Raw genomic sequence first — 13,229 nt, forward strand, 5'->3', positions numbered from 1 at the left:
GGGCACAGGTATCTGTTTTGTGTAAGTATCTCCTCTTGAGGGGTTAATTTTTCCGTCTCTCCCCCGGCCAAGTCTCCATACATGCTAATACGAGACTTTTCTTTCCCGTAGCATCTTCGCCGGAGTCTCCGAAATCTTACCCAACAAGTGGCGATCACTAGGGATTGCATGGATCGAGGTCAGCATTGCCATTCTCGCGCTATTCGGCCCCTTGATAGCTCGCGCGCTAACCGACCGCGCGACATGGCGCTGGTTGTTCATCCTTGGTGACATTGTCGGAGTCCTCGCCGTGGTCGGTACCGTCATCTTCTATCAGCCACCGCGTCGGATCTTCCAGGATCGCACCAAATGGGAGGTTCTGTATGAGCTGGACTACATCGGAATTCTTCTCTACACTTCCGGAGTGACTTTGTTCTTACTCGGTCTTGGATGGGCTGGAATTCAACATCCCTGGCGAAGTGCGGCCGTGATCGCGCCGTTGGTCCTCGGCGCCATCTTGTTCTTGTGTACCTTTGCCTGGGACTTCACTCGAGGTCCCGACACCAGACCACTATTTCCGTGGCGACTATTTCGAAAATTCCGAGAGTTCAACTCTCTCATCATCATCATGTTTGTGTCCGGACTGGGACATATCGCCTGCACTACGTTCATCCCGCAACAGATCCTGTTCGTCTTCACCTCGAACCCGATCACCGCAGGATGGTACAACGTCCCCGCTGCAGTTGGTGGCTTGTTCGGTGGTGCTGTATTGGGTGGTCTCGTGCCACGTCTGAAGCATATCCCTCTGCAACTTCTTGCAGGAAATGCTATCCAGGCATTGGCAGGCGGACTGCTGTCTCTTGCGACGCCCCATCGCATCGCACCGGGCTTGTTCCTTCGGGCTCTTGTGAATGTGCCTTTCACCTGGATCATCGTGATTGGATACGTTACCGTGGGTCTCCACGTTCCGCAGCGCGACATCGGTCTTGCTTATGGTCTGCAAGGCGCCATGCGTTATCTCGGTGGCGCTGTAGGCAGCACCATCTTCAATACCGTCCTTAACGACCGGCTTCCCAATGTCATTCCGCCAAGAGTTCTGGCTGCGGTCGTTCCACTGGGTTTCCCTGCAAAAGAGACGGGTAAACTGATTAAAGCGATTCAGTCCCGGGTACCAGCAGCGGTGAAGCCGTTCCCACCAGACGTGGTAGCTGCAGCACGGGAGGCTATTCGATGGGGTTATAGCGATGCATTCGCCTATGTCTGGTACACGTCCATTCCTTTCTTTGTGATTGCCTGCGTGGTGTCTCTCTGGGTAGCGGACCCTTCACCATACTTCACAAATCACACCGCAGTGACTGTGGCGGAGGAGAATTTGGCAACTCGGCTCAGGCGTCATGATAACGTTGAGTCAAAGGATGTCACCGAGACGAAGAGGAGCTTGAAGGAGATAGAATAGGGTCTTATTCTATGTTCGGTCGAGTTGCTTTGGAGGAAGCCACTTGACCTCTAGCGATATCAAAACACATGCCATACTTCAAACCTGTGCTCAGAGGCAGTTTGCCAGTCCCTGTACAAGTATGCGTTACAAAAGAGAAATCAGGCCCTCCGCGCAATAGTAGCCTTATATCGTCCTACGAAACTTATTTTCTACTACTACCGCTCTTGCACTCTTGTACCTTTACTGATATACCGTTTTAGTGTAGAATGTCTTCGGAACGGATGAGACTTTCAGATTGGATCGTTTTCGCATTCCTATCTAGCTAGCCTTGGACTTGTATGCATCAGCAACTGCCAGGACCCCTGTTTCTCGTTCGAACTTGCTGTTTCCACCATGGGGCCTCTGCGGGGGAGTGTGCCAGATCATCTCGTGGACATTGCCTTCCACGGTCTCCCCGGTGCGGCCTCGCTCGACCCAGTCTTGGTTTCCCACCTCGGCCAGATCTGCGCAAGCGTCGAAACATTTCATGATCGTGCTCATCGGGGTAATCTGATCAGGTGGGAGTTTTGACACCAGCCCAGGTGGGAGACCTGGAGTATCGACAATGGCGGGACACACTGCGTTGATACAGATGTTCGCCGCTAGCGAGTCTGGGTTCTTTGCGAGCGCCCGGACGAGACCGACAAGAGCGTGCTTACTGGCTGTGTATTGGGGGATCGCAGGAATCGGAAAGAGTCCGCCTCCAGAAGAGGTAATGACGATCTTGCCGCCTGTCTTTGGCTTCCCGCCCTCTTGACTTGGAATTGTCATGTAGTGTGCGGCGAGCTTGAGGCCGTAGTATCTGTCCCGAGAGATAGTTAGAGCCGAATATGTCTCAGTAAGGTAGTATAGAACAAGAAAATGTCGAGTTATCTTGTGCTTGTCTGTGTTATACGTACGTTCCGATGTTATTTACAGAGAAACACCTCGTATCCGGCTTCAACGGTGGACTGTTGATATCATGAGACAGGTTTCTAAAAATGCTATCTCGATCATCGGCAGCAGCATTGAGCGCAACAAAATCCAATCGTTTGCCCCAGTCATAGGCTCGTTTGAACAGGTCGAACTGCTGGTCCCAAGAGGATATGTCGGTGCGAATGTACAGGAGATCAGAGCTGGACATTTTAGGAGGTTGTAGATCGGCCACAATCACTTTCCAACCAAGAGATATCAGGTGCTGCACCAGAGCCTCGCCAATCCCAGATGACCCTCCGGTCACGATTGCGGCAGGCAAAGTCATGGCTATCTTTTGGCCTCGGTTGATTTGAACAATGTTTTGGAAAGGTGATGCTGTCTAAACCACAGATAACGACAAGCGCTGAGAATCTGTTAGTCCTAGTAATGGAAAGCAGCCTTTAAATACCCTGCTCACGGATTCGATGATTGCTTCCCAACAAGAAAAGACTCCACGGGATCCATGGCAGAGAAAACTATCGAAACATGTTGTGCTCGTAGCTTTTACACATATTTGAAATTGAACCACGGGTCTCATGAACATGATTTTAGCGAATTTCTTTGAAGGATCCTACGTGTGCCACCTCGGCATGGTGTGACCACCGACCAGGCTGGGAAAGCAATGAACTATTGAGAATGTCTTCAGGAGCTGTGGCGAATGAGCCGGTTCAAACTGAACGCCGAACGCTTTTGGAAAGACTAGAAGAGATTTGCCGAGCGGATGGGCAGGTGAAGTACCCCCGTTCCTAAAACCTCCAATCAAACTCCACTAGGAGAAAGAAAGTGGGTCTATACAACAAAAATGCTTCACCTCGGCTGGTCAAAAGCCTGTGGTGATCCACCGATATTTGGGTGTAAGGATAGTCCTGCATATTGCACCTGACGCAGTTGATTCATTTGCGCCAGAAAGGGCTCGTTTGTACAGGATCACATCCTACCAACCGACCACACTGACAGTGCCATCGAGCGACACGAAGCCAATCCACCAACAGTGAAGCCAGTATGACTCCTCCACTCATCACGCTCGAAGAGCACTACTATTCCAAAGCCATCTTCGACTCATTCGATAACTCAATGAAAGAGGGTATCAAGAAATGGCCTGGCGCGATCGAGAGACTGTTTGATGCGGGTGATCTGCGCCTGGAAGAGATGGATAGAGGACAAGTGTCTCTCCAAGTCATCTCGCACTGTGCTGCAGAGAATCCATCTCCTGACGCCTGCCGGGCGGGAAACGATCAGTTGGCGACAGAAATTTCAAAGTCGGGCGAATCAAAGGAGCGGTTTGCCGGCTTTGCCGTTCTGCCCATGATTGACCCAGAGGCTGCCGCTGTCGAACTAGAACGAACCGTCAAAGACCATGGTTTTGTAGGAGCCTTGATCGATAACAAAGTCACCGTCGGAGCGAACTTTTACGATGGGTATGATTACCATGTCTTCTGGAAAAAGGCGGAAGAATTGGGAGTTCCTGTCTATCTCCATCCATCCTGGCCATCGGACAAGCTCCTTCAACAAACCTATCTGGGTAATTATCCTCTCAGATCTGCCACGGTGATCGGAGGAGCTATGTGGGGATGGCACAGTGATGTCGGGGTCCACGTACTCCGGCTCCATGCCGCAGGGGTCTTTGATAAGTTCCCGAAGCTGAAGATCATCCTGGGCCACTTTGGAGAGATGATGCCCTATCTGCTCCAGCGGATCTGTGATCAAGAATCCATCATGGGAAAGAGGCAACGCACCTTTAGGCAGGTTTGGGACGAGAATATCTGGATCACGACATCCGCCTGTTGGAGCTTGGACCCGATGCGCTGCATTCTCGCAAACACCAAGATCGAGCGGATCATGTACAGTATCGACTATCCATTTACCACCAACGAACATGGCCTGAAATGGTTCACTGAGCTCGAGAATAGCGGTCTGTTGACACCACAGCAGCTGGAGATGATTGCGCATAAAAATGCCGAATCCCTTCTCGGAGTCAAGGCTCCGTCGAGAGAGCAGGTCAACGGTGTCAATGGCCACAGCAGCACACACTGAAGAGCTAAAATTGTCCATTGAATTGATGCCACCGAGGAGAGGAAAGACAAGTTGATAGGAAGGAGACCTTAGAGATATATTGGCTTGTAAACTTTGTGGAAAAGGCATAACTTCAAACCATTCTATAATGACCAGCGTCTGACAGATCGGAAGGTCTTTAGCAATCGATACTAGTACAAATAGAAATCAAATGTTCCGCTATTGAATAATTGCTCTTGACATATGTCGTCGTGCTCAGAGAACAAGATCATCCATATCGGTGAACGGGAGTAAAGTGCTCCACATTTCGAATGTCTCATCTGGTAGGGAGCCGAAGAATTCGTTCTCCTAGGTGCTTGAGTCAGTTCTCGGAGCAGACGATATGATATGCAAAATCTCGAAACACTTACGTAGATATCAAATTCTGCTGGCTCAGAGACACAATTGTTAGGGAAAGTGTCTCGCGATAACTCCGTGATATTGCGGTAAGTATCAAGGTCACCGCCAATACCATTCCCGATTTCGTTGTTACCACGTTCGAGGGCAAGACGAGCGAAGTGACTCATTTCTCTTACCAAGCTCACGGACAGTTCGAAATCTGTAGTTAATTCGAGGCTTGAAAAATATCCCACCGCGATCTCTGCAAAGTGACTGTGGTCAGTGGAAGCTCGATTTTCGGACACTAAATGCAATGGCACAACTGGTAGCGGCGAAACACAAACCTAGGAGCATGAGATCCGACTTCGTGGAAGACATACTCGTATCTCGGAGTATGTGAATAAAGAGGTTAATGGAACTGTAAAAGGGGGTGTACAATGAAGCCCTGGAAAATTTAGCAACCGAAAAACTGAATGTCGTCGCCGTCCGAGTGGTCTCACAGTGCGGTGCAGCTGGCATCGAACTGGATCTGCCGAGTTCCAAGAATCGAACGCCGTGCAGCCTGTACAACAGCGCTACAGGATTTTTCGACTTGTGCAGAGGCCGGCAAGTCTTGTTCCGCGTAGGCATGGACCCCCGACCACGGGTAGCTCAAAGGGGTGTTGATGTCCAACACGAGACAGCAGTAATGGGCCTGGAGGGATTGGGCCTGGCGCAATGTTAATCCCAAGACTGGCAGTCTAGATAGGTCGAGTGGCTCATCTAGACAGAGATTGTACTGTATAGCGAAGCGGATCTTCATATCTTCGAGCTCTTGGGCCAGAGTGCGGACAGTTTCAATCAAATTTTCAGCGACCTGTGCAAGACCTCGCGAGCACGAGAGTCGCTTCTTGGCCCTAGAGCACAGCTGCATCATCTCGACGAGGATGTGACAATACATAGTGTCCCCTGATGAATTTGTGAGCGCGCTCTGGGGAACAAGAGTGCTCACATCATCGTCATCCATCGACTGGATCCGACAATTGGTTAGCTTATGGCAGAAGGCGCTGCAAATATTGAATAGAACGTACCGATGGACGGCCCGAGCGTGTACAAATTTGTTTCTCCAAGCAATAGATAGACCAAAATATCCAGTTTCTATGCTTGGCTTCGTATGGAGGTATCTTCCATGATCTCGGAGGTTGTCGGTGTAGCCCTTTAGAACAGGCAAGGCGCATTGCAGTCGAGCACAACATGTACTGCAAGGATGTCTTGCCCACACCTTCGGCGTAGTATGCCTGTGAAATGGAGGAGTAGTTAGAAGTGACGACAACGAATATCTTGTTCTCTGACCTAAATCTTTACAAGTGACAACGAACCATTAACACAAGTGCTTGTACAGCGACTAGAGAAGCGCGCAAAAGCTGAATTTCGGTGTGCACAGAAAGTGCATTTTCGAACAAGGCCCACGAAGACCGGGAAGCTTCCCCAAAGCTCTTGCTTTTCGACAGCGAAATTCGAGACCCACTCGCCCAGAGAACACTACGCAACGCATACCAAGCTTTGTCGTCGGTGGTCGTGCCATTTTGAGGGGCACTAAGCCGAGACTCAAACCATGAGCGGTTAACGACATTGAAGGCTGCTTCGGGAGCTTCTTCAAAGTAGGCTTGAATTGGCGATATCGTCAGTATGGAAAATCAAGACAGATCGCAAAACATATGAGTCAAGTCGATCACCTTTTGTATATTGCCTTTGGACTTCTGCAGGAGGTTCTGGTTCCCGCGCAGCAGATGGCGTGCGACTCATCTTCAACATACGCGCCATTTCGGTAATCATTCGCGTGGCTACATGGGAAAACTCAGTTGACTTGACTTTTGAGTTGATCCAAACCACTCCAGGTTGAGAAGAGAAGGATAAAAAACTTCGCGGACCTGCTTCCGTGGTTAGTATTAAGATAATAGCTTTGTAGAACATCGAAACGAATAGCATAATTTACCATAATACTCTTGATTCAACTATAGTGATTACAGAGTTAGTCACTATAAAGCCCGCGCAAGAGACATGTCTGGTTCAAGACTTACAGTGTCTGAGGCATATACGCTGCTATCCTCGTGCTCATTCTGGTGAAAAGTCGCCCTCTCTCGAGGCACGATGCTGTGAGGCACGACGCTGATATCATCGTGTTCAGTCTGATGTGGGGTCAGACTGTCTTGGTGAGAGGTTCTGTTGTCGTTGGGTGAATTGATTGTTGTATCGTCGGCCTGGTAATGGACGAAGGTCAATGGATACTGTACCACGAAATTTTCTGGGACATCCTGGAGGCTGTCAGGCGCTGGGTACTGTGACAAGACATCAGGCTATCATTCGGGCGTAAGAATCCTTGTTTGCGGTCTTGAAAGTACAATCTGAGAAAGGAGAGCCACACAACCACATAGGAAGATCACAAGAAAAATTATTCGGAAAACTATTGTCCAGACTTACAGCAGTCTCAGGGTCATTGAGTCTGTCCTTATGATGGACATTGTCATCTGTTGAGGTTGGAACAATATGAGTGACGCGTTGATCATGATTTGGTCCAGCGCTTTCCAGGCTGGGATTGCCCTGTCCATTCTGACGATGCGAACTCGGAGAGTCGGCGCTTGTACTGTGGTGACGACGTGAAATTGCTCGAACTCCTCGATCACCTTGTTTTCGGTAAGGTCTTCTGGATACCACAACACATTCTTCGGAACGGTCTAAGCAGTTGGTGCACGGGATTTGTCCATTGCCTGCGGAGATGATGAGCCTAACTAACCAGGGCCGAAAGTGCACTGGCTAGGGTATTGCAGACGTACAACGGATCTTCCTTGTTCTACAATGGCTACAAGCCACAGACCGCCTGGTTTTGCCCGGCCCATGATCTCGAGTTAGACTGGAGAAAGCGGTTGAGCTCATGGGCGAACAAAAGGCAATAGCTGCGAGAGCAACGGCTTTGGACTATGCAGTGTCCGCGGTAGCAATGAATGGTAGTGCTTTGTATCCGAGTGTGATATGGTAGCTCTGTGTATCCGATCAAAGCGGGCTTGTCTATCTCAGGTAGAAATGTTGTAGACCGACACCACAGTTGAAAACGAAGGGGGGGTTTTCTTGTGGACTGATCAGACTTATCCTGTAAATTTCGGCGAAATTACCCGATACGTTCGGCCCGGCTACAGTTTTGTCCGTGCGCCAAGTCCGTATACGGTAGACCACGCGAAAGGGTGATGGCGCATTGACTGCTATGACCATCAAGTCCCGGCAAGACCAGCCTCACGAAAACCCTCATCAAAATACAGTCAGTATTGGTGTGATCTCCGCATTGCAGTTAATTCTGAACCTAGTTCAGAAACATGCCCAACCCGCCAATGAGAGTCATATTGTTGCTTCGAAAGTGAAGGCAAGTTTTCTCGCTAAGTATGTCTCAAAAGATAAGTGTATACCCGTATTTATATATGCTTTTCAAATAGACATATATCGATTTTTATCTCTTTTATATTGTGGCGGACAGCATCACCGCCGCGTAGGAGGTGAAGAATAACAGCGACAGCTGATGGAGTTGTTAGCACACCACAATGCAGCGTCGGTAGACGATCAAATTGATTTTTCATAACAACACAGTCACGATTCAGAATACTCACGGTGGCGAAGAGAGTGGCTTTGATCCAACAGACCTTCAAGGCGAGAAGAGGGTGGTAATGCGTTCGGCGAAGAGGAAAGAAGGGTTACCGTAAGACAATAAAGAATGAGGGGATTGTTGTTGTTGGTTTTTGTCACATTCAAGACCATATAACGACTTTAGGCCAACTAATCCCGGGTGATACATTATACACGTGAAGAGGCCAGCAAAAAGCCTTACTATCATCTCTATACAATCAATACGGCACTGGCGTATTCCCCGGACAGAGTGAAGTTGTAGGTCCCATTCTTGGAGTAGATGGTCGTCTCTGTCCAGACGCTGGTGACACTTCCGAGCGTGTTTGTGCTATATTTATCCGGCCCGGAGAGAGTGATCAGCTTGGCAGGGCTTGATTTATCGGCGATTGTGACGGTGACGGGGGTTGAGGAGGCGCCGTCGAAATTAACAATCTTCAAGTAGTATTTACCCGACGGCGAGGCATCCTTGGTCCCTGCCCAGTACAGTGGCCCAAAGTTGGAATCAGATGTGATGGGCACGGTTTCGGAACCGTAGTTGTTGGCGAACATTCTGGCGGCATAATAGCTGTACGAGAAGACAATCTCAGTGGCCGAGTGCTTCATCATGGCAACGTTGCCCGGTTCGTGAAGGAGGTTCTTAATCAGCGCTCCATGGCAAATGCCAATAATGAGGTCGGCGTTTCGTTCAAGACCGAGGAAATACACCGCCTCTGCCATCGCAGACTGCAGAGTAGGATTATTGAGCTGATTGGGGTTCTGATGCTGGTCGTCGTAGATGGCTGCATACTCACCCACGAGCACGGGATAATTGCGATCCGCATGGTCGTAGCCACCGAATTTACCGACCATGTCCGCCACGGAAAGGTAGTCGTGGAGATCCTGGACCGTGCCGGGAGGGGGGAGGGTAGGGAAGTAGCCCATCCAGATCGAGGAAATGACATTTATGTCCGGGTAGACGTTCTTGATGGCATCGTGAAACATGGTATAGCGGTAGCCTAGAGATTTTTAAGAAAAGTGTTAGTGAATTCTCCTCATCCTTGTCATACAAGGGACCGGCGGTCAGGCTCTCTCATACCAACGTAGCTCGGGATCCCGTTATTCAAATAGTCTTCGTTGCCAACCTCGACATATTTGATCTTGAATGGGTCAGGGTAGCCGAATGACGCTCGCAATGCTCCGTACTTTGATGTCGAAGGTCCCTAGTCAAACAAAACAGTGTTAGGCTCTGCACAACTAAAAGATCGCTTGTCCCAGGCCAAATGTAATGTTTGGCATACCATCAAGAATTCCAACTCATTCAGGACGTCGTCGATATATGGTTGAAGATCTTCCTCAGCGATGACCTCGCTGTCGAGATACAGGCCACCCCATACACCAAGGATAGTCTCAAGCTGCATATCTAGGCACCACTGAGGCCATTTGGTCAGCCTGACTCACTTCCAAATTCAGGACCATGATGGCCCTGCCGGCACTTACTTGCATCATCTCCAAAAGCCCAAGGCCATTGGTGTTGATATATCCCCAGGTACCTGGAAAGAGACGGCGGTCGATGATAGGACCAATGGTCTCATTCCATTTCCAACGGTATGGCGAGGATTGACCCTCCATATTGTTTCCGCCTGGCATGCGGAGAAACCTCCCGCCGATAGCTTGGACTCCTTCTGCGAGATCCATACGTAGGCCATTGTTGGAGTTCTCGAATGACTGTTGGAAGACGCTGATCATCTGGAAGCGCAGACACTTTCCGGCAACTTTGGCACCATCGAATGTAAGATGGAAAGTGTTCTTTCCGTCTGGAGCGGAGTTGTCGATTGTGAATGATTGCTGATAGAGCATCCATCCGTCCGATTCCGTCTGCGAGACGGTGAAAACGGTGCTTGCGAGCATCGACTTTGTCGTGTTGCTCCAGAAGGCGCCCAGAATCTCGCCGTCATAGTCTCCACGAAGGTAGAAACTAGCTGCATACCGGGTGGCAGTGGTGATGTTCATGCCCCAGTAGCCCTCGTTCCAGAAGCCGGTATCCCCAGATGCATTTGAGTCCACGTCTACCCGCATGTGCCAGGCCAGTGCATCGCTCAAGAGAGGAGCATCGTTGTCCAAAGCGAGCGAGTCAGAGCCTCGGCTGTGCCAATAGTCAAGGTTCTCAAAAGGCGGAACGACGTGTCTATTCGAGTCCAGGTGGACAGTGGTGCCTTGAAAAGCTCGGTTCTGGATCAGCTCACTGTACATACCGCCGTCACCCGAGTGATATACATCCTGGTCCGTCTGATCAGCCATATCCCATGTTCAGGTTATTTCATAACGGCTTGCCATACTTCGTACATGACTCCATACAGCATCGGGCTCGAAGCATTGCCTCCACTTGTCGCGACGTCTAGATACAGGCCTTGTGCGATGTGAAGAAGCCCACAAAGTGCATGCCACAGCTTCATGCTCCTGAACAACATTTTGAGATACGTTGGGGCTGCTTTGAAATTGTTAGTCCTGTCGTCTACCGCCCTTTGATGCTCTTTTATACCATTCTCGCGCAACTTTTTGACCCCTGAAGATCAGAAATTGCAGAGCGACAAACAATCTCTTGAGTGACACTCCGATCGTGAATACACCGCCCAACGCAATTTCAGCCCAAGTCCTCGATGTTTACCAAGAACCTGGGGTTTCATTCAGGAGCTAACCAACCCCATGAATAGATGCACCGCTGACAGACTTGCATTGGCGTAAGGACTAGCCGAAGTTTAGAATACTGTCTCGGTCTGCATTGTTCCTGGACGCTTGGTCATGTATCTGTGGCCGTCCTGCTCTAGGAAATCGTAGCCTCGGAGGCTTTTGCACCGGGATGTTGGGAATAGGAGATTAGAACGATCTCGCGGAGGCTAGCCAAGAAAAGGGAAACTGGTTCCACCATTTTTTTGCCGATTGTGAGTTGTACAGGATTGTACTATCATTACCAGGTGTTTCACAAACGCCTAGGCATAACCAGAGCCGTGAAGATCTAGAAGTCGAAGGCTCGCTGCGTGCTACGCCGAAAGTTCTCTCGAATACCATTTGCGCAACTTGGGCGGAAAACTGAAGACTCGGCCTTGTGCCGCTTTTCCCTTACGCGAATTCCAGGTGAGTCCATGGTAGCGAGCGTCTTTTAAGAGCTTCACTGTTTAGCTTCGAGGGCCGGCACGCAACTTATCAATCAAGAAAACAACACAAACATACAACATATATGTCAAAAGTGAAAATGCCTGCTGTGACACTTCCCGATATCCAATTGAGCGATGGACCCCTGCTACCAGATCAGCTTGGCTGGCTTCGACCATCAGACCCAAACACTCCGATTGAACTTCTCCGGGAGCGCTTCAAGGAGGATCATTACCTCTTTTTAAAAGGCTTGCTTCCCCGTGAACATGTGCTGAAAGCCCGAGAATCATACTTCCGCCTTTTATCAGCCTCAGGTGTTTTGAAGCCTGGCACAGCTCCCATCGAAGGCATCTTCGACCAGACGAACGATCTATCCAACTTTGCAGGTCTCAGCTCGCGAGTAGCAGATCTCAGGAAGCCAAAGAGCGAGCGTGCAGCTACATTTGCCGATTTAACGGCCAGGGCACATACCGAGAAATGGTACACCGAGCAGTTTTGCAAGCATCCGAACTTGATCGACTTCGTGGGCAAGCTCACGGAATGGAAGGACGTGCGCCTCTTCGAACGATCTTTGTTTCGTTGCAACCTTCCAAACACCTCACCCGTGGGCGTGCACTACGACCAGATCTTTTTGAGACAGGGAGACGTGACCAACATCACGGCTTGGTGTGCAATAGGCGATGTCAAGCTGAACGGCGGAGGGCTTATGTACCTGGAAAAGAGTAAGTCCTCCAAATTATTGCTAGCCTTATCATTCATTTTTCCTGTAAGGCCTGATGCGGGAGTATTATCAGGTGCGAAAATCGGCGAAAGCATCGAAGCCGAATTCACGCGCAGATCCCGAGAGAATGGGTTCTCCGAAGAAGAGGCCAAGAATGCCTATAACAAAAATATGGTAGATGGCGGAGGAGACCTCTTCCAAACGTCGAAGCCTACCGAATTTGCGTCTCGGTACGAGCGAAAATGGCTTGTCAGCGCCTTCGAAGCAGGAGACGTTGTGTTTCATGACCCGTTCACCGTAGGTGCTTCCCCAAATTTTCGCAGTCTGCTTGAACTAGCAGCACTATTCGTGCCAATGAATGGTAATTGATTTATTTGGGTTTGGGTTTGGACTAGATTCACGCCTCGAGTATCAACACCGATGAGGACGGTGTGATCCGCCTATCCACCGATCTACGATATTACGACGCTTCACGCCCATATGACAAGGTGATTTCCTCCTACCCTTCTTTTCGGGATGTTGCGTCTAGTTGGCCACTGATGACCTGATACTTTTTCTAGCGTTGGACACGCCATTTTTATCCTGGGTCAGTACTCTGAGATATCGGAATCTCATCTCAAGCTGACACTGTCTATCAGGGACGAACTCTAGGACTTCGGGGCTAGAGACGGTGCCACATGTGCAGCAATGTTAGTGACTTATGACCAACGTAACGCAATGAGAGCGCCTCCAGTAGTAAAACTAGGCTAAATACCACACCTTCGCTACTTGCGGTATAATACAAGGCTGGCAGTAAGATAGGGAGAAGTATTGACTCTAACTCGGTCGTTTAGGCTAGAGAGTTGAAGATAGAGAGCGCACCGCGGAATCACCGAATGATTCATTGCAAATTCTCGAATACAGTCGCTTCACCCTTAAACACACTGC

General features: G+C 49.7%; 3 protein-coding genes across 3 annotated transcripts; 1 reads left to right on the forward strand and 2 right to left on the reverse strand.

The window, feature by feature from the left end:
* Positions 1–4,575: 4,575 nt before the first annotated feature.
* On the reverse strand, positions 4,576–7,389 carry PV06_04103 (uncharacterized protein; the record flags this gene model as incomplete). Its single annotated transcript, XM_016404953.1, has 10 exons — positions 4,576–4,771; positions 4,834–5,063; positions 5,146–5,246; positions 5,302–5,810; positions 5,872–6,078; positions 6,160–6,446; positions 6,517–6,711; positions 6,777–6,795; positions 6,862–7,102; positions 7,262–7,389. 10 exons carry the CDS (start codon positions 7,387–7,389, stop codon positions 4,679–4,681), a joined length of 2,010 nt encoding a protein of 669 aa, XP_016265958.1. The 3' UTR covers positions 4,576–4,678.
* Positions 7,390–8,662: 1,273 nt separating this feature from the next.
* PV06_04104 (uncharacterized protein) lies at positions 8,663–10,899 on the reverse strand (the record flags this gene model as incomplete). The annotated part of the gene is made up of 5 exons (XM_016404954.1): positions 8,663–9,447; positions 9,528–9,651; positions 9,730–9,861; positions 9,929–10,708; positions 10,768–10,899. 5 exons carry the CDS (start codon positions 10,897–10,899, stop codon positions 8,663–8,665), a joined length of 1,953 nt encoding a protein of 650 aa, XP_016265959.1.
* A 782-nt stretch (positions 10,900–11,681) lies between these two features.
* PV06_04105 (uncharacterized protein) lies at positions 11,682–12,953 on the forward strand (the record flags this gene model as incomplete). Its single annotated transcript, XM_016404955.1, has 5 exons — positions 11,682–12,303; positions 12,376–12,599; positions 12,698–12,790; positions 12,863–12,888; positions 12,941–12,953. 5 exons carry the CDS (start codon positions 11,682–11,684, stop codon positions 12,951–12,953), a joined length of 978 nt encoding a protein of 325 aa, XP_016265960.1.
* Between the last annotated feature and the right edge of the window lie 276 nt (positions 12,954–13,229).

The sequence above is a fragment of the Exophiala oligosperma genome (assembly GCF_000835515.1).
Source record: "Exophiala oligosperma strain CBS 72588 unplaced genomic scaffold supercont1.3, whole genome shotgun sequence".
NCBI classification, from domain to species: domain Eukaryota; kingdom Fungi; phylum Ascomycota; class Eurotiomycetes; order Chaetothyriales; family Herpotrichiellaceae; genus Exophiala; species Exophiala oligosperma.